Genomic DNA, 22,071 nt, shown 5'->3' with positions numbered 1-22,071 from the left:
AAATACGAGCGGAGCACAAAGTCAGCAATTGTGCCGTATAATTAAGAGTTAAGGCTGCTCTTTCACACTATTTTAAAGCTTTTTTTCTAGATTTTGAAGCAGTACGAGCTATACTTTGACTGAGATCTCAACATTTCAATAATACCATGTTTGGTGCTAAATACGAGCGGAGCACAAAGTCAGCAATTGTGCCGTAAAATTAAGAGTTAAGGCTGCTCTTTCACACTATTTGAAAGCTTTTTTTCTAGATTTTGAAGCAGTACGAGCTATACTTTGACTGAGATCTCAACATTTCAATATTACCATGTTTGGTGCTAAATACGAGCGGAGCACAAAGTCAGCAATTGTGCCGTAAAATTAAGAGTTATGGCTGCTCTTTCACACTATTTGAAAGCTTTTTTTCTAGATTTTGAAGCAGTTCGAGCTATACTTTGACTGAGATCTCAACATTTCAATAATACCATGTTTGGTGCTAAATACGAGCGGAGCACAAAGTCAGCAATTGTGCCGTAAAATTAAGAGTTATGGCTGCTCTTTCACACTATTTGAAAGCTTTTTTTCTAGGTTTTGAAGCAGTACGAGCTATTCTTTGACTGAGATCTCAACATTTCAATAATACCATGTTTGGTGCTAAATACGAGCGGAGCACAAAGTCAGCAATTGTGCCGTAAAATTAAGGGTTTTCGCTGCTCTTTCACACTATATTAAAGCTTTTTTTCTAGATTTTGAAGCAGTTCGAGCTATACTTTGACTGAGATCTCAACATTTCAATAATACCATGTTTGGTGTTAAATACGAGCGGAGCACAAAGTCAGCAATTGTGCCGTAAAATTAAGAGTTAAGGCTGCTCTTTCACACTATTTTAAAGCTTTTTTTCTAGATTTTGAAGCAGTTCGAGCTATACTTTGACTGAGATTTCAACATTTCAATAATACCATGTTTGGTGCTAAATACGAGCGGAGCACAAAGTCAGCAATTGTGCCGTAAAATTAAGAGTTAAGGCTGCTCTTTCACACTATTTTAAAGCTTTTTTTCTAGATTTTGAAGCAGTTCGAGCTATACTTTGACTGAGATCTCAACATTTCAATAATACCATGTTTGGTGCTAAATACGAGCGGAGCACAAAGTCAGCAATTGTGCCGTAAAATTAAGAGTTATGGCTGCTCTTTCACACCATTTGAAAGCTTTTTTTCTAGATTTTGAAGCAGTACGAGCTATACTTTGACTGAGATCTCAACATTTCAATATTACCATGTTTGGTGCTAAATACGAGCGGAGCACAAAGTCAGCAATTGTGCCGTAAAATTAAGAGTTATGGCTGCTCTTTCACACTATTTGAAAGCTTTTTTTCTAGATTTTGAAGCAGTACGAGCTATACTTTGACTGAGATCTCAACATTTCAATATTACCATGTTTGGTGCTAAATACGAGCGGAGCACAAAGTCAGCAATTGTGCCGTAAAATTAAGAGTTATGGCTGCTCTTTCACAGTATTTTAAAGCTTTTTTTCTAGATTTTGAAGCGGTTCGAGCTATACTTTGACTGAGATCTCAACATTTCAATAATACCATGTTTGGTGCTAAATACGAGCGGAGCACAAAGTCAGCAATTGTGCCGTAAAATTAAGAGTTAAGGCTGCTCTTTCACACTATTTTAAAGCTTTTTTTCTAGATTTTGAAGCAGTTCGAGCTTTACTTTGACTGAGATCTCAACATTTCAATAATACCATGTTTGGTGCTAAATACGACCGGAGCACAAAGTCAGCAATTGTGCCGTAAAATTAAGAGTTATAGCTGCTCTTTCACACTATTTGAAAGCTTTTTTTCTAGATTTTGAAGCAGTACGAGCTATACTTTGACTGAGATCTCAACATTTCAATATTACCATGTTTGGTGCTAAATACGAGCGGAGCACAAAGTCAGCAATTGTGCCGTAAAATTAAGAGTTATGGCTGCTCTTTCACACTATTTGAAAGCTTTTTTTCTAGATTTTGAAGCAGTACGAGCTATTCTTTGACTGAGATCTCAACATTTCAATAATACCATGTTTGGTGCTAAATACGAGCGGAGCACAAAGTCAGCAATTGTGCCGTAAAATTAAGAGTTATGGCTGCTCTTTCACACTATTTGAAAGCTTTTTTTCTAGATTTTGAAGCGGTTCGAGCTATACTTTGACTGAGATCTCAACATTTCAATAATACCATGTTTGGTGCTAAATACGAGCGGAGCACAAAGTCAGCAATTGTGCCGTATAATTAAGAGTTAAGGCTGCTCTTTCACACTATTTTAAAGCTTTTTTTCTAGATTTTGAAGCAGTACGAGCTATACTTTGACTGAGATCTCAACATTTCAATAATACCATGTTTGGTGCTAAATACGAGCGGAGCACAAAGTCAGCAATTGTGCCGTAAAATTAAGAGTTATAGCTGCTCTTTCACACTATTTGAAAGCTTTTTTTCTAGATTTTGAAGCAGTACGAGCTATACTTTGACTGAGATCTCAACATTTCAATATTACCATGTTTGGTGCTAAATACGAGCGGAGCACAAAGTCAGCAATTGTGCCGTAAAATTAAGAGTTATGGCTGCTCTTTCACACTATTTGAAAGCTTTTTTTCTAGATTTTGAAGCAGTTCGAGCTATACTTTGACTGAGATCTCAACATTTCAATAATACCATGTTTGGTGCTAAATACGAGCAGAGCACAAAGTCAGCAATTGTGCCGTAAAATTAAGATTTATGGCTGCTCTTTCACACTATTTGAAAGCTTTTTTTCTAGATTTTGAAGCAGTACGAGCTATTCTTTGACTGAGATCTCAACATTTCAATAATACCATGTTTGGTGCTAAATACGAGCGGAGCACAAAGTCAGCAATTGTGCCGTAAAATTAAGAGTTATAGCTGCTCTTTCACACTATTTGAAAGCTTTTTTTCTAGATTTTGAAGCAGTACGAGCTATACTTTGACTGAGATCTCAACATTTCAATATTACCATGTTTGGTGCTAAATGCGAGCGGAGCACAAAGTCAGCAATTGTGCCGTAAAATTAAGAGTTATGGCTGCTCTTTCACACTATTTTAAAGCTTTTTTTCTAGATTTTGAAGCGGTTCGAGCTATACTTTGACTGAGATCTCAACATTTCAATAATACCATGTTTGGTGCTAAATACGAGCGGAGCACAAAGTCAGCAATTGTGCCGTAAAATTAAGAGTTAAGGCTGCTCTTTCACACTATTTGAAAGCTTTTTTTCTAGATTTTGAAGCAGTTCGAGCTATTCTTTGACTGAGATCTCAACATTTCAATAATACCATGTTTGGTGCTAAATGCGAGCGGAGCACAAAGTCAGCAATTGTGCCGTAAAATTAAGAGTTATAGCTGCTCTTTCACACTATTTGAAAGCTTTTTTTCTAGATTTTGAAGCAGTACGAGCTATACTTTGACTGAGATCTCAACATTTCAATATTACCATGTTTGGTGCTAAATGCGAGCGGAGCACAAAGTCAGCAATTGTGCCGTAAAATTAAGAGTTAAGGCTGCTCTTTCACACTATTTTAAAGCTTTTTTTCTAGATTTTGAAGCAGTACGAGCTATACTTTGACTGAGATCTCAACATTTCAATAATACCATGTTTGGTGCTAAATACGAGCGGAGCACAAAGTCAGCAATTGTGCCGTAAAATTAAGAGTTATAGCTGCTCTTTCACACTATTTGAAAGCTTTTTTTCTAGATTTTGAAGCAGTACGAGCTATACTTTGACTGAGATCTCAACATTTCAATATTACCATGTTTGGTGCTAAATACGAGCGGAGCACGAAGTCAGCAATTGTGCCGTAAAATTAAGAGTTATGGCTGCTCTTTCACACTATTTGAAAGCTTTTTTTCTAGATTTTGAAGGAGTTCGAGCTATACTTTGACTGAGATCTCAACATTTCAATAATACCATGTTTGGTGCTAAATACGAGCGGAGCACAAAGTCAGCAATTGTGCCGTAAAATTAAGAGTTATGGCTGCTCTTTCACACTATTTGAAAGCTTTTTTTCTAGATTTTGAAGCAGTACGAGCTATTCTTTGACTGAGATCTCAACATTTCAATAATACCATGTTTGGTGCTAAATACGAGCGGAGCACAAAGTCAGCAATTGTGCCGTAAAATTAAGAGTTATAGCTGCTCTTTCACACTATTTGAAAGCTTTTTTTCTAGATTTTGAAGCAGTACGAGCTATACTTTGACTGAGATCTCAACATTTCAATATTACCATGTTTGGTGCTAAATGCGAGCGGAGCACAAAGTCAGCAATTGTGCCGTAAAATTAAGAGTTATGGCTGCTCTTTCACAGTATTTTAAAGCTTTTTTTCTAGATTTTGAAGCGGTTCGAGCTATACTTTGACTGAGATCTCAACATTTCAATAATACCATGTTTGGTGCTAAATACGAGCGGAGCACAAAGTCAGCAATTGTTTCGTAAAATTAAGAGTTATGGCTGCTCTTTCACACTATTTGAAAGCTTTTTTTCTAGATTTTGAAGCAGTACGAGCTATTCTTTGACTGAGATCTCAACATTTCAATAATACCATGTTTGGTGCTAAATACGAGCGGAGCACAAAGTCAGCAATTGTGCCGTAAAATTAAGAGTTATAGCTGCTCTTTCACACTATTTGAATGCTTTTTTTCTAGATTTTGAAGCAGTACGAGCTATACTTTGACTGAGATCTCAACATTTCAATATTACCATGTTTGGTGCTAAATGCGAGCGGAGCACAAAGTCAGCAATTGTGCCGTAAAATTAAGAGTTATGGCTGCTCTTTCACAGTATTTTAAAGCTTTTTTTCTAGATTTTGAAGCGGTTCGAGCTATACTTTGACTGAGATCTCAACATTTCAATAATACCATGTTTGGTGCTAAATACGAGCGGAGCACAAAGTCAGCAATTGTGCCGTAAAATTAAGAGTTAAGGCTGCTCTTTCACACTATTTTAAAGCTTTTTTTCTAGATTTTGAAGCAGTTCGAGCTTTACTTTGACTGAGATCTCAACATTTCAATAATACCATGTTTGGTGCTAAATACGACCGGAGCACAAAGTCAGCAATTGTGCCGTAAAATTAAGAGTTATAGCTGCTCTTTCACACTATTTGAAAGCTTTTTTTCTAGATTTTGAAGCAGTACGAGCTATACTTTGACTGAGATCTCAACATTTCAATATTACCATGTTTGGTGCTAAATACGAGCGGAGCACAAAGTCAGCAATTGTGCCGTAAAATTAAGAGTTATGGCTGCTCTTTCACACTATTTGAAAGCTTTTTTTCTAGATTTTGAAGCAGTACGAGCTATTCTTTGACTGAGATCTCAACATTTCAATAATACCATGTTTGGTGCTAAATACGAGCGGAGCACAAAGTCAGCAATTGTGCCGTAAAATTAAGAGTTATGGCTGCTCTTTCACACTATTTGAAAGCTTTTTTTCTAGATTTTGAAGCGGTTCGAGCTATAATTTGACTGAGATCTCAACATTTCAATAATACCATGTTTGGTGCTAAATACGAGCGGAGCACAAAGTCAGCAATTGTGCCGTATAATTAAGAGTTAAGGCTGCTCTTTCACACTATTTTAAAGCTTTTTTTCTAGATTTTGAAGCAGTACGAGCTATACTTTGACTGAGATCTCAACATTTCAATAATACCATGTTTGGTGCTAAATACGAGCGGAGCACAAAGTCAGCAATTGTGCCGTAAAATTAAGAGTTATAGCTGCTCTTTCACACTATTTGAAAGCTTTTTTTCTAGATTTTGAAGCAGTACGAGCTATACTTTGACTGAGATCTCAACATTTCAATATTACCATGTTTGGTGCTAAATACGAGCGGAGCACAAAGTCAGCAATTGTGCCGTAAAATTAAGAGTTATGGCTGCTCTTTCACACTATTTGAAAGCTTTTTTTCTAGATTTTGAAGCAGTTCGAGCTATACTTTGACTGAGATCTCAACATTTCAATAATACCATGTTTGGTGCTAAATACGAGCGGAGCACAAAGTCAGCAATTGTGCCGTAAAATTAAGAGTTATGGCTGCTCTTTCACACTATTTGAAAGCTTTTTTTCTAGATTTTGAAGCAGTACGAGCTATTCTTTGACTGAGATCTCAACATTTCAATAATACCATGTTTGGTGCTAAATACGAGCGGAGCACAAAGTCAGCAATTGTGCCGTAAAATTAAGAGTTATAGCTGCTCTTTCACACTATTTGAAAGCTTTTTTTCTAGATTTTGAAGCAGTACGAGCTATACTTTGACTGAGATCTCAACATTTCAATATTACCATGTTTGGTGCTAAATGCGAGCGGAGCACAAAGTCAGCAATTGTGCCGTAAAATTAAGAGTTATGGCTGCTCTTTCACACTATTTTAAAGCTTTTTTTCTAGATTTTGAAGCGGTTCGAGCTATACTTTGACTGAGATCTCAACATTTCAATAATACCATGTTTGGTGCTAAATACGAGCGGAGCACAAAGTCAGCAATTGTGCCGTAAAATTAAGAGTTAAGGCTGCTCTTTCACACTATTTGAAAGCTTTTTTTCTAGATTTTGAAGCAGTTCGAGCTATTCTTTGACTGAGATCTCAACATTTCAATAATACCATGTTTGGTGCTAAATGCGAGCGGAGCACAAAGTCAGCAATTGTGCCGTAAAATTAAGAGTTATAGCTGCTCTTTCACACTATTTGAAAGCTTTTTTTCTAGATTTTGAAGCAGTACGAGCTATACTTTGACTGAGATCTCAACATTTCAATATTACCATGTTTGGTGCTAAATGCGAGCGGAGCACAAAGTCAGCAATTGTGCCGTAAAATTAAGAGTTAAGGCTGCTCTTTCACACTATTTTAAAGCTTTTTTTCTAGATTTTGAAGCAGTACGAGCTATACTTTGACTGAGATCTCAACATTTCAATAATACCATGTTTGGTGCTAAATACGAGCGGAGCACAAAGTCAGCAATTGTGCCGTAAAATTAAGAGTTAAGGCTCCTCTTTCACACTATTTTAAAGCTTTTTTCTAGATTTTGAAGCAGTTCGAGCTATACTTTGACTGAGATCTCAACATTTCAATAATACCTTGTTTGGTGCTAAATACGAGCGGAGCACAAAGTCAGCAATTGTGCCGTAAAATTAAGAGTTATGGCTGCTCTTTCACACTATTTGAAAGCTTTTTTTCTAGATTTTGAAGCAGTACGAGCTATTCTTTGACTGAGATCTCAACATTTCAATAATACCATGTTTGGTGCTAAATACGAGCGGAGCACAAAGTCAGCAATTGTGCCGTAAAATTAAGAGTTAAGGCTGCTCTTTCACACTATTTTAAAGCTTTTTTCTAGATTTTGAAGCAGTTCGAGCTATTCTTTGACTGAGATCTCAACATTTCAATAATATCATGTTTGGTGCTAAATACGAGCGGAGCACAAAGTCAGCAATTGTGCCGTAAAATTAAGAGTTATAGCTGCTCTTTCACACTATTTGAAAGCTTTTTTTCTAGATTTTGAAGCAGTACGAGCTATACTTTGACTGAGATCTCAACATTTCAATATTACCATGTTTGGTGCTAATGCGAGCGGAGCACAAAGTCAGCAATAGTGCCGTAAAATTAAGAGTTATGGCTGCTCTTTCACACTATTTGAAAGCTTTTTTTCTAGATTTTGAAGCAGTTCGAGCTATACTTTGACTGAGATCTCAACATTTCAATAATACCATGTTTGGTGCTAAATACGAGCGGAGCACAAAGTCAGCAATTGTGCCGTAAAATTAAGAGTTAAGGCTGCTCTTTCACACCATTTTAAAGCTTTTTTTCTAGATTTTGAAGCAGTACGAGCTATACTTTGACTGAGATCTCAACATTTCAATAATACCATGTTTGGTGCTAAATACGAGCGGAGCACAAAGTCAGCAATTGTGCCGTAAAATTAAGAGTTAAGGCTGCTCTTTCACACTATTTTAAAGCTTTTTTTCTAGATTTTGAAGCAGTTCGAGCTATACTTTGACTGAGATCTCAACATTTCAATAATACCATGTTTGGTGCTAAATACGAGCGGAGCACAAAGTCAGCAATTGTGCCGTAAAATTAAGAGTTATGGCTGCTCTTTCACACTATTTGAAAGCTTTTTTTCTAGATTTTGAAGCAGTACGAGCTATTTTATTGACTGAGATCTCAACATTTCAATAATACCATGTTTGGTGCTAAATACGAGCGGAGCACAAAGTCAGCAATTGTGCCGTAAAATTAAGAGTTAAGGCTGCTCTTTCACACTATTTTAAAGCTTTTTTTCTAGATTTTGAAGCAGTACGAGCTATACTTTGACTGAGATCTCAACATTTCAATAATACCATGTTTGGTGCTAAATACGAGCGGAGCACAAAGTCAGCAATTGTGCCGTAAAATTAAGAGTTAAGGCTGCTCTTTCACACTATTTTAAAGCTTTTTTTCTAGATTTTGAAGCAGTTCGAGCTATACTTTGACTGAGATCTCAACATTTCAATAATACCATGTTTGGTGCTAAATACGAGCGGAGCACAAAGTCAGCAATTGTGCCGTAAAATTAAGAGTTAAGGCTGCTCTTTCACACTATTTTAAAGCTTTTTTTCTAGATTTTGAAGCAGTTCGAGCTATACTTTGACTGAGATCTCAACATTTCAATAATACCATGTTTGGTGCTAAATACGAGCGGAGCACAAAGTCAGCAATTGTGCCGTAAAATTAAGAGTTATGGCTGCTCTTTCACACTATTTGAAAGCTTTTTTTCTAGATTTTGAAGCAGTACGAGCTATTCTTTGACTGAGATCTCAACATTTCAATAATACCATGTTTGGTGCTAAATACGAGCGGAGCACAAAGTCAGCAATTGTGCCGTAAAATTAAGAGTTATGGCTGCTCTTTCACACTATTTTAAAGCTTTTTTTCTAGATTTTGAAGCGGTTCGAGCTATACTTTGACTGAGATCTCAACATTTCAATAATACCATGTTTGGTGCTAAATACGAGCGGAGCACAAAGTCAGCAATTGTGCCGTAAAATTAAGAGTTAAGGCTGCTCTTTCACACTATTTTAAAGCTTTTTTTCTAGATTTTGAAGCAGTACGAGCTATACTTTGACTGAGATCTCAACATTTCAATAATACCATGTTTGGTGCTAAATACGAGCGGAGCACAAAGTCAGCAAATGTGCCGTAAAATTAAGAGTTATGGCTGCTTTTTCACACTATTTTAAAGCTTTTTTTCTAGATTTTGAAGCGGTTCGAGCTATACTTTGACTGAGATCTCAACATTTCAATAATACCATATTTGGTGCTAAATACGAGCGGAGCACAAAGTCAGCAATTGTGCCGTAAAATTAAAAGTTAAGGCTGCTCTGTCACACTATTTTAAAGCTTTTTTTCTAGATTTTGAAGCAGTACGAGCTATACTTTGACTGAGATCTCAACATTTCAATAATACCATGTTTGGTGCTAAATACGAGCGGAGCACAAAGTCAGCAATTGTGCCGTAAAATTAAGAGTTAAGGCTCCTCTTTCACACTATTTTAAAGCTTTTTTCTAGATTTTGAAGCAGTTTGAGCTATACTTTGACTGAGATCTCAACATTTCAATAATACCTTGTTTGGTGCTAAATACGAGCGGAGCACAAAGTCAGCAATTGTGCCGTAAAATTAAGAGTTATGGCTGCTCTTTCACACTATTTGAAAGCTTTTTTTCTAGATTTTGAAGCAGTACGAGCTATTCTTTGACTGAGATCTCAACATTTCAATAATACCATGTTTGGTGCTAAATACGAGCGGAGCACAAAGTCAGCAATTGTGCCGTAAAATTAAGAGTTAAGGCTGCTCTTTCACACTATTTTAAAGCTTTTTTCTAGATTTTGAAGCAGTTCGAGCTATTCTTTGACTGAGATCTCAACATTTCAATAATACCATGTTTGGTGCTAAATACGAGCGGAGCACAAAGTCAGCAATTGTGCCGTAAAATTAAGAGTTATAGCTGCTCTTTCACACTATTTGAAAGCTTTTTTTCTAGATTTTGAAGCAGTACGAGCTATACTTTGACTGAGATCTCAACATTTCAATATTACCATGTTTGGTGCTAATGCGAGCGGAGCACAAAGTCAGCAATAGTGCCGTAAAATTAAGAGTTATGGCTGCTCTTTCACACTATTTGAAAGCTTTTTTTCTAGATTTTGAAGCAGTTCGAGCTATACTTTGACTGAGATCTCAACATTTCAATAATACCATGTTTGGTGCTAAATACGAGCGGAGCACAAAGTCAGCAATTGTGCCGTAAAATTAAGAGTTAAGGCTGCTCTTTCACACCATTTTAAAGCTTTTTTTCTAGATTTTGAAGCAGTACGAGCTATACTTTGACTGAGATCTCAACATTTCAATAATACCATGTTTGGTGCTAAATACGAGCGGAGCACAAAGTCAGCAATTGTGCCGTAAAATTAAGAGTTAAGGCTGCTCTTTCACACTATTTTAAAGCTTTTTTTCTAGATTTTGAAGCAGTTCGAGCTATACTTTGACTGAGATCTCAACAATTCAATAATACCATGTTTGGTGCTAAATACGAGCGGAGCACAAAGTCAGCAATTGTGCCGTAAAATTAAGAGTTAAGGCTGCTCTTTCACACTATTTTAAAGCTTTTTTCTAGATTTTGAAGCAGTTCGAGCTATACTTTGACTGAGATCTCAACATTTCAATAATACCATGTTTGGTGCTAAATACGAGCGGAGCACAAAGTCAGCAATTGTGCCGTAAAATTAAGAGTTATGGCTGCTCTTTCACACTATTTGAAAGCTTTTTTTCTAGATTTTGAAGCAGTACGAGCAATTCTTTGACTGAGATCTCAACATTTCAATAATACCATGTTTGGTGCTAAATACGAGCGGAGCACAAAGTCAGCAATTGTGCCGTAAAATTAAGAGTTAAGGCTGCTCTTTCACACTATTTTAAAGCTTTTTTCTAGATTTTGAAGCAGTTCGAGCTATACTTTGACTGAGATCTCAACATTTCAATAATACCATGTTTGGTGCTAAATACGAGCGGAGCACAAAGTCAGCAATTGTGCCGTAAAATTAAGAGTTATGGCTGCTCTTTCACACTATTTGAAAGCTTTTTTTCTAGATTTTGAAGCAGTACGAGCTATACTTTGACTGAGATCTCAACATTTCAATATTACCATGTTTGGTGCTAAATGCGAGCGGAGCACAAAGTCAGCAATTGTGCCGTAAAATTAAGAGTTATGGCTGCTCTTTCACACTATTTGAAAGCTTTTTTTCTAGATTTTGAAGCAGTTCGAGCTATACTTTGACTGAGATCTCAACATTTCAATAATACCATGTTTGGTGCTAAATACGAGCGGAGCACAAAGTCAGCAATTGTGCCGTAAAAGTAAGAGTTAAGGCTGCTCTTTCACACTATTTGAAAGCTTTTTTTCTAGATTTTGAAGCAGTACGAGCTATACTTTGACTGAGATCTCAACATTTCAATAATACCATGTTTGGTGCTAAATACGAGCGGAGCACAAAGTCAGCAATTGTGCCGTAAAATTAAGAGTTAAGGCTGCTCTTTCACACTATTTGAAAGCTTTTTTTCTAGATTTTGAAGCAGTTCGAGCTATACTTTGACTGAGATCTCAACATTTCAATATTACCATGTTTGGTGCTAAATACGAGCGGAGCACAAAGTCAGCAATTGTGCCGTAAAATTAAGAGTTATGGCTGCTCTTTCACACTATTTGAAAGCTTTTTTTCTAGATTTTGAAGCAGTACGAGCTATTCTTTGACTGAGATCTCAACATTTCAATAATACCATGTTTGGTGCTAAATACGAGCGGAGCACAAAGTCAGCAATTGTGCCGTAAAATTAAGAGTTAAGGCTGCTCTGTCACACTATTTTAAAGCTTTTTTTCTAGATTTTGAAGCAGTACGAGCTATACTTTGACTGAGATCTCAACATTTCAATAATGCCATGTTTGGTGCTAAATACGAGCGGAGCACAAAGTCAGCAATTGTGCCGTAAAATTAAGAGTTAAGGCTGCTCTTTCACACTATTTTAAAGCTTTTTTCTAGATTTTGAAGCAGTTCGAGCTATACTTTGACTGAGATCTCAACATTTCAATAATACCATGTTTGGTGCTAAATACGAGCGGAGCACAAAGTCAGCAATTGTGCCGTAAAATTAAGAGTTATGGCTGCTCTTTCACACTATTTGAAAGCTTTTTTTCTAGATTTTGAAGCAGTACGAGCTATTCTTTGACTGAGATCTCAACATTTCAATAATACCATGTTTGGTGCTAAATACGAGCGGAGCACAAAGTCAGCAATTGTGCCGTAAAATTAAGAGTTATAGCTGCTCTTTCACACTATTTGAAAGCTTTTTTTTCTAGATTTTGAAGCAGTACGAGCTATACTTTGACTGAGATCACAACATTTCAATATTACCATGTTTGGTGCTAAATGCGAGCGGAGCACAAAGTCAGCAATTGTGCCGTAAAATTAAGAGTTATGGCTGCTCTTTCACACTATTTTAAAGCTTTTTTTCTAGATTTTGAAGCGGTTCGAGCTATACTTTGACTGAGATCTCAACATTTCAATAATACCATGTTTGGTGCTAAATACGAGCGGAGCACAAAGTCAGCAATTGTGCCGTAAAATTAAGAGTTATGGCTGCTCTTTCACACTATTTGAAAGCTTTTTTTCTAGATTTTGAAGCAGTACGAGCTATACTTTGACTGAGATCTCAACATTTCAATAATACCATGTTTGGTGCTAAATACGAGCGGAGCACAAAGTCAGCAATTGTGCCGTAAAATTAAGAGTTAAGGCTGCTCTTTCAAACTATTTTAAAGCTTTTTTTCTAGATTTTGAAGCAGTACGAGCTATACTTTGACTGAGATCTCAACATTTCAATAATACCATGTTTGGTGCTAAATACGAGCGGAGCACAAAGTCAGCAATTGTGCCGTAAAATTAAGAGTTAAGGCTGCTCTTTCACACTATTTTAAAGCTTTCTGTCTAGATTTTGAAGCAGTTCGAGCTATACTTTGACTGAGATCTCAACATTTCAATAATACCATGTTTGGTGCTAAATACGAGCGGAGCACAAAGTCAGCAATTGTGCCGTAAAATTAAGAGTTATGGCTGCTCTTTCACACTATTTGAAAGCTTTTTTTCTAGATTTTGAAGCAGTACGAGCTATTCTTTGACTGAGATCTCAACATTTCAATAATACCATGTTTGGTGCTAAATACGAGCGGAGCACAAAGTCAGCAATTGTGCCGTAAAATTAAGGGTTTTGGCTGCTCTTTCACACTATATTAAAGCTTTTTTTCTAGATTTTGAAGCAGTTCGAGCTATACTTTGACTGAGATCTCAACATTTCAATAATACCATGTTTGGTGTTAAATACGAGCGGAGCACAAAGTCAGCAATTGTGCCGTAAAATTAAGAGTTAAGGCTGCTCTTTCACACTATTTTAAAGCTTTTTTTCTAGATTTTGAAGCAGTTCGAGCTATACTTTGACTGAGATCTCAACATTTCAATAATACCATGTTTGGTGCTAAATACGAGCGGAGCAAAAGACTCTGCTATTGTGCCGTAAAATTAAGAGTTATAGCTGCTCTTTCACACTATTTGAAAGCTTTTTTTCTAGATTTTGAAGCAGTACGAGCTATACTTTGACTGAGATCTCAACATTTCAATATTACCATGTTTGGTGCTAAATACGAGCGGAGCACAAAGTCAGCAATTGCGCCGTAAAATTAAGAGTTATGGCTGCTCTTTCACACTATTTTAAAGCTTTTTTTCTAGATTTTGAAGCAGTACGAGCTATACTTTGACTGAGATCTCAACATTTCAATAATACCATGTTTGGTGCTAAATACGAGCGGAGCAATAAGTCAGCAATTGTGCCGTAAAATTAAGAGTTATGGCTGCTCTTTCACACTATTTGAAAGCTTTTTTTCTAGATTTTGAAGCAGTACGAGCTATTCTTTGACTGAGATCTCAACATTTCAATAATACCATGTTTGGTGCTAAATACGAGCGGAGCACAAAGTCAGCAATTGTGCCGTAAAATTAAGAGTTATGGCTGCTCTTTCACACTATTTTAAAGCTTTTTTTCTAGATTTTGAAGCGGTTCGAGCTATACTTTGACTGAGATCTCAACATTTCAATAATACCATGTTTGGTGCTAAATACGAGCGGAGCACAAAGTCAGCAATTGTGCCGTAAAATTAAGAGTTAAGGCTGCTCTTTCACACTATTTGAAAGCTTTTTTTCTAGATTTTGAAGTAGTACGAGCTATTCTTTGACTGAGATCTCAACATTTCAATAATACCATGTTTGGTGCTAAATACGAGCGGAGCAATAAGTCAGCAATTGTGCCGTAAAATTAAGAGTTATGGCTGCTCTTTCACACTATTTGAAAGCTTTTTTTCTAGATTTTGAAGCAGTACGAGCTATTCTTTGACTGAGATCTCAACATTTCAATAATACCATGTTTGGTGCTAAATACGAGCGGAGCACAAAGTCAGCAATTGTGCCGTAAAATTAAGAGTTATGGCTGCTCTTTCACACTATTTTAAAGCTTTTTTTCTAGATTTTGAAGCGGTTCGAGCTATACTTTGACTGAGATCTCAACATTTCAATAATACCATGTTTGGTGCTAAATACGAGCGGAGCACAAAGTCAGCAATTGTGCCGTAAAATTAAGAGTTAAGGCTGCTCTTTCACACTATTTTAAAGCTTTTTTTCTAGATTTTGAAGCAGTACGAGCTATACTTTGACTGAGATCTCAACATTTCAATAATACCATGTTTGGTGCTAAATACGAGCGGTGCACAAAGTCAGCAATTGTGCCGTAAAATTAAGAGTTATAGCTGCTCTTTCACACTATTTGAAAGCTTTTTTTCTAGATTTTGAAGCAGTACGAGCTATACTTTGACTGAGATCTCAACATTTCAATATTACCATGTTTGGTGCTAAATACGAGCGGAGCACAAAGTCAGCAATTGTGCCGTAAAATTAAGAGTTATGGCTGCTCTTTCACACTATTTGAAAGCTTTTTTTCTAGATTTTGAAGCAGTTCGAGCTATACTTTGACTGAGATCTCAACATTTCAATAATACCATGTTTGGTGCTAAATACGAGCGGAGCACAAAGTCAGCAATTGTGCCGTAAAATTAAGAGTTATGGCTGCTCTTTCACACTATTTGAAAGCTTTTTTTCTAGATTTTGAAGCAGTACGAGCTATTCTTTGACTGAGATCTCAACATTTCAATAATACCATGTTTGGTGCTAAATACGAGCGGAGCACAAAGTCAGCAATTGTGCCGTAAAATTAAGGGTTTTGGCTGCTCTTTCACACTATATTAAAGCTTTTTTTCTAGATTTTGAAGCAGTTCGAGCTATACTTTGACTGAGATCTCAACATTTCAATAATACCATGTTTGGTGTTAAATACGAGCGGAGCACAAAGTCAGCAATTGTGCCGTAAAATTAAGAGTTAAGGCTGCTCTTTCACACTATTTTAAAGCTTTTTTTCTAGATTTTGAAGCAGTTCGAGCTATACTATGACTGAGATCTCAACATTTCAATAATACCATGTTTGGTGCTAAATACGAGCGGAGCAAAAGACTCTGCTATTGTGCCGTAAAATTAAGAGTTATAGCTGCTCTTTCACACTATTTGAAAGCTTTTTTTCTAGATTTTGAAGCAGTACGAGCTATACTTTGACTGAGATCTCAACATTTCAATATTACCATGTTTGGTGCTAAATACGAGCGGAGCACAAAGTCAGCAATTGCGCCGTAAAATTAAGAGTTATGGCTGCTCTTTCACACTATTTTAAAGCTTTTTTTCTAGATTTTGAAGCAGTACGAGCTATACTTTGACTGAGATCTCAACATTTCAATAATACCATGTTTGGTGCTAAATACGAGCGGAGCACAAAGTCAGCAATTGTGCCGTAAAATTAAGAGTTAAGGCTGCTCTTTCACACTATTTTAAAGCTTTCTGTCTAGATTTTGAAGCAGTTCGAGCTATACTTTGACTGAGATCTCAACATTTCAATAATACCATGTTTGGTGCTAAATACGAGCGGAGCACAAAGTCAGCAATTGTGCCGTAAAATTAAGAGTTATGGCTGCTCTTTCACACTATTTGAAAGCTTTTTTTCTAGATTTTGAAGCAGTACGAGCTATTCTTTGACTGAGATCTCAACATTTCAATAATACCATGTTTGGTGCTAAATACGAGCGGAGCACAAAGTCAGCAATTGTGCCGTAAAATTAAGAGTTATGGCTGCTCTTTCACACTATTTTAAAGCTTTTTTTCTAGATTTTGAAGCGGTTCGAGCTATACTTTGACTGAGATCTCAACATTTCAATAATACCATGTTTGGTGCTAAATACGAGCGGAGCACAAAGTCAGCAATTGTGCCGTAAAATTAAGAGTTAAGGCTGCTCTTTCACACTATTTTAAAGCTTTTTTTCTAGATTTTGAAGCAGTACGAGCTATACTTTGACTGAGATCTCAACATTTCAATAATACCATGTTTGGTGCTAAATACGAGCGGAGCACAAAGTCAGCAATTGTGCCGTAAAATTAAGAGTTATAGCTGCTCTTTCACACTATTTGAAAGCTTTTTTTCTAGATTTTGAAGCAGTACGAGCTATACTTTGACTGAGATCTCAACATTTCAATATTACCATGTTTGGTGCTAAATACGAGCGGAGCACAAAGTCAGCAATTGTGCCGTAAAATTAAGAGTTATGGCTGCTCTTTCAAACTATTTGAAAGCTTTTTTTCTAGATTTTGAAGCAGTTCGAGCTATACTTTGACTGAGATCTCAACATTTCAATAATACCATGTTTGGTGCTAAATACGAGCGGAGCACAAAGTCAGCAATTGTGCCGTAAAATTAAGAGTTATGGCTGCTCTTTCACACTATTTGAAAGCTTTTTTTCTAGATTTTGAAGCAGTACGAGCTATTCTTTGACTGAGATCTCAACATTTCAATAATACCATGTTTGGTGCTAAATACGAGCGGAGCACAAAGTCAGCAATTGTGCCGTAAAATTAAGGGTTTTGGCTGCTCTTTCACACTATATTAAAGCTTTTTTTCTAGATTTTGAAGCAGTTCGAGCTATACTTTGACTGAGATCTCAACATTTCAATAATACCATGTTTGGTGTTAAATACGAGCGGAGCACAAAGTCAGCAATTGTGCCGTAAAATTAAGAGTTAAGGCTGCTCATTCACACTATTTTAAAGCTTTTTTTCTAGATTTTGAAGCAGTTCGAGCTATACTCTGACTGAGATCTCAACATTTCAATAATACCATGTTTGGTGCTAAATACGAGCGGAGCAAAAGACTCTGCTATTGTGCCGTAATATTAAGAGTTAAGGCTGCTCTTTCAAACTATTTTAAAGCTTTTTTTCTAGATTTTGAAGCAGTTCGAGCTATACTTTGACTGAGATCTCAACATTTCAATAATACCATGTTTGGTGCTAAATACGAGCGGAGCACAAAGTCAGCAATTGTGCCTTAAAATTAAGAGTTATGGCTGCTCTTTCACACTATTTGAAAGCTTTTTTTCTAGATTTTGAAGCAGTACGAGCTATTCTTTGACTGAGATCTCAACATTTCAATATTACCATGTTTGGTGCTAAATACGAGCGGAGCACAAAGTCAGCAATTGTGCCGTAAAATTAAGAGTTATGGCTGCTCTTTCACACTATTTGAAAGCTTTTTTTCTAGATTTTGAAGCAGTTCGAGCTATACTTTGACTGAGATCTCAACATTTCAATAATACCATGTTTGGTGCTAAATACGAGTGGAGCAAAAGACTCTGCTATTGTGCCGTAAAATTAAGAGTCAAGGCTGCTCTTTCACACTATTTTAAAGCTTTTTTTCTAGATTTTGAAGCAGTTCGAGCTATACTTTTACTGAGATCTCAACATTTCAATAATACCATGTTTGGTGCTAAATACGAGCGGAGCACAAACTCAGCAATTGTGCCGTAAAATTAAGAGTTTAGGCTGCTCTTTCACACTATTTTAAAGCTTTTTTTCTAGATTTTGAAGCAGTTCGAGCTATACTTTTACTGAGATCTCAAAATTTCAATAATACCATGTTTGGTGCTAAATACGAGCGGAGCACAAACTCAGCAATTGTGCCGTAAAATTAAGAGTTAAGGCTGCTGTTTCACGCTATTTAAAGCTTTTTTCTTGATTTTGAAGCAGTACGAGCTATACTTTTACTGAGATCTCAATATTTCAATACTTCCAGGGGTGTGGGGTAAAAAAAAATGATTCAAAAAAAGTTAGCTAGAAATGATTCAAATGGTCTGTACAAGATTTTTAGATGGTTGCTAAAAAACATTTTTTTTTCTGTCACGACTTCGTCGCAAGGGTGTGCCAGGGTTCCAGCCTCCAGGGGTGAGGGGTAGAAAAAAATTTGTCAAAAAATGTAGCTAGAAATGATCTAAATGATCTGTCCGAGATTTTTAGCCAAAAACCATTTTTTTTCTTTTGGAGCTCAAATTTAAAAAAAAAATAGACTTTTCAGCTATTTTAGTCGGTTTTAGTCTGTTTTTAGTCGTAATATTCGATTTTTGTCCATTTAGTCGATTTTAGTAGATTTTGACCCTAGCTTAATCGACTCGAAATTTCATGATTCGTGCTCATTTCATAACCCTAACATCCTGCGAAGATCAGAAAAAATTGTTGATCGACTAAAACGCTCAGCCCTAACTATTACATTGCCAATTCAGCTTCAGGTGTTTATAACAATGAGAGCCAGTTTTGTTAATAATGTAAAAAAAAATTAGAAATTTCAACTACGTATGTCGTTAATACTTAATTGGAATAAGTTAATATGGAGTAATATAATATTTCCATTCAGTTAACTTAAAAATGAGATACAATAAATTTTAAAGTTATCAATAATCTAATTATTATACTTAATATAATGCATTTTAATACTTTGATCATTTAATTCTTACATATCCGAATGAAAGGAAAAGAAAGTAGAATTTCTAGTACAAATCGAGCCAGCTGACGGATTAGGGTAGTAGCGTGGGGCGGTGCACGCTAGCGAGGGCGCGTTTATCGATGTTTATCGAGCTGCGGTGCCCACGTTGGCTGGTGGGGTGGGTGGCGGGCTGCGTAGAGCGGCAGTGAGTTGAGAGGCGAGGCCCGAGTCAGTCCCCGTCGGTGTTCGAGTCGGAACCAGAATCTCGCGCGCGGCGATCGACGCGCCTGCCTCGCGAGGAACATGTGTCCGCAGTGACCGATGCTGTCCGATGGGGCGTCCCGCGACTCGGACACCTTGGCCGCTGCTGCTGCTGCTGCTCGTGCACGCCACGGGGGGCAGCGAGTTCCCTGAACGCGAGTGTTGTGACCCCGTGTACCCTCTGGCCGCGCCACCCTCGTCCACCACCCCCTACCCCTCTGTGCCAACGGCCACCGGACGCGCTGGTGAGTAAAAACTAACCACAAAAAACACTGTTTTTAAATCCATTTTTTTATTTTTTATTCTGGAATATGACTTAATTCAAAAGCCGGTTGGAAAATAGCAACCTTCAGTTTAAAACTGCTTTTCCCGCCAAATTCATTTAAATCCCTGGATTGCTTAATCACTAATTTGTGTTGAAAATAAGTCATTTTTAGGTATTTCCAAATGGAGACGGGGGAAATTTGTTCACCTGAATTTGAAAGATGGCCAAATTTTGTGACCACTTTTGAAATTGCACGCCTAAATTTCTTATCAGGAGTTCATTGGAGGTTGAATTTTAAATTTTTCCCACTAAACAAATTTGAACCGAAAGGAAAGTTTTTCCCAATTGAACAATCCATATAATTATAAAATAAGGTTAACAAATCCAATATTACAGTTTAAAATCCGCTCAGAGGCTCAAATAATTTTGGCGCGTAAACATGATTCCAGGTTTAAATCCTTGAGGTAAGGAATTGCTTAGTTGCAATTTTGATGTTGCTTATGAAAGTGGGCCTTCTTTCATTTTCAGGAATAATTTATTTTTCCCCAAAGTTCCTCTGATTTAAATATACATCTTGTAATTATTATTGTCAAAGTTCAAATGATTTTAGCTTGAAAAGACGAATCACCTATTTTTACTCTTAGAATTGCGATTTTGGAAAATAAATTATAAATTTTATCACTTTCCAAAATCAAATATATTGTGAAAAAAGATGACCGGTGTAGGTTTTTATTTGAGATTTCAGTGTAATTTCTTTCCGTTGAAGTGGGTAATGGTTGTCATCCCGTCGCAGCAACGTATACAAATTGCACTTGCCAAGTTTGTTTTGCGAACTTACACCGGTCCGTCGACTTTCCTGCAGATTGTCATCAAACTTTCTTTTTTTCGGCTTCAATGGTTCGCTAGCAGGCGAGAACAAACTTTATTTTTTTACTTTTGCAGAACAACGCTTTTAAATGGGCATGATTTCGTCTGGGTAGAATCTGCAAATTCGGTGGCTCGCTTAAGGTGTTGAAAACTAAATTGATGGAAACAAAAACTTACCAAAATTTGTTACTGTGAATAAGTACAGGTTCTTCTGTGTTTCAGTAATTTTTTTGAAGAAAAGAACCATATAAAATAACGACAAATCCTAAAAGTCTAATAATTTTATAGTTATTTATGGATTTGTTAATTTTATTTAACAATAAATACGATAATGCTAAAATCTGTTTGAAATTAGGCATCCAATCAACTGCAAATAAAAATTTAAAAAAATTGCAGTTTTAAATCCAACAGAAATCAAAATTAAAATTCAATTATTTTAGATTTTCATAGGGAATTTTATCCAATTTAAGGCAAATTTTTTTTGTTGCCAACTAACATTGAAGGCAAATTTAAAACTCTTTGTCTGCGGACCCAAGAATAGAACTTCTCTCTCTGAATCTTGACACGTTTCTCGCTCTGTGTTTAGTCGGTAATGAGGGCCTTTTGAGCCAGGATTTGCACCTTTTGTACATTTGCTGCAAACAATAAATGTCGTCGAGTGAGCAGCGTCTGATCCAATTACCGCTGTTGCCACTTTTCCCCGCAAAGACAATTTTCTGAAGCCCCGCCGAGCTTTTCCTCTTTTTTTTCTCGCCAGCTCAGGTGCACTCGAGTTTCGACTTTGGAGAACCCTTCAACTTCTCTCGCGGCAGAAATGATCGGAAAAGTTTTGCATTTCGACAAACTAATCAGCGAAAACTTTCACCCGAATTTGCCAACGCCGAACGTGCCGCTCCAACCAAGAGCAACTAGTCTTATTTACTTTTTCGCTCCTTCCTTAAGTAGGAAGGTTTGGAGAGAGTTTATTGGAAAATTCCGTGCCGACCAAGAAAGAAATCTTGATAGGAAATTTAAACCTGTTACATAATTTATTCAATATTTTGAATTTTATTTCAAAAGCACTTATTGTGTTGATTTAAAATTCGGTAGATTTAAATTATTCAGTAAATTAAAAATTTAATTTGTTGCAACTTGTATCATTCTGATTCAAAATACGAAACTTAATTAAATAGTAAATCTTAGAAAACTGGGATTAAATTCTTCAGAATTTAAGCTGTTTCACAAAATTTGCTACAGAGACAAAAGTTAATAAAAAAAAATTAATTATTAGTTTTTTTATTCAGCTTATATAAGATAACCCTTTCATTAATGCAGTTTGATAATTAGTCTGGCTGGCATATTCATAAATGTCTAGCAGCATTTTCCTGAATTGCAAATTTTCTCCCAACGTAATTTTCCCTTGGCAGTTTCCGTTAGTCGCTCTCTCATTACAAAAAATGGCACTTTTTTGCGATCGCAATAATAAAAGCTAAACGTCATAAACATAAAGAGCGCTGCCATGGTATGCAAATGCACGCCAACGAGTATGCATTTCATGTAAAGAGTAGAAATAAATTCGAGCTCGGAGCAAGCGATTGTGTAATATTTATGTTAATCCTTATAAATACACCGATCCATCTCGCTGCAGCACGCAAAAATAATAAACAACCCACGTGTCAGCGCATGATTAATTACCCTGGCT

The 22,071-nt window shown here is 36.5% G+C and overlaps 1 protein-coding gene across 6 annotated transcripts in view; it reads left to right on the top strand.

Moving 5' to 3' along the window:
• The first annotated feature begins 19,219 nt into the window (after positions 1–19,219).
• LOC132193967 (uncharacterized) overlaps positions 19,220–22,071 on the top strand; it is an 82,380-nt gene continuing 79,528 nt past the window's right edge. For all 6 annotated transcript variants that reach the window (XM_059614970.1, XM_059614969.1, XM_059614968.1 and 3 more), the window contains exon 1: positions 19,220–19,503. In XM_059614970.1, the coding sequence (XP_059470953.1) occupies positions 19,329–19,503 (175 nt within the window). In that variant the 5' untranslated portion in view covers positions 19,220–19,328. The remainder of the gene's footprint in view (positions 19,504–22,071) is intronic.

The sequence above is a fragment of the Neocloeon triangulifer genome, unplaced genomic scaffold (assembly GCF_031216515.1).
Source record: "Neocloeon triangulifer isolate White Clay Creek 2 clone unplaced genomic scaffold, ASM3121651v1 ptg000005l, whole genome shotgun sequence".
In the NCBI taxonomy this organism is placed as follows: domain Eukaryota; kingdom Metazoa; phylum Arthropoda; class Insecta; order Ephemeroptera; family Baetidae; genus Neocloeon; species Neocloeon triangulifer.
This window is presented reverse-complemented; position numbering and strand designations above follow the sequence as displayed.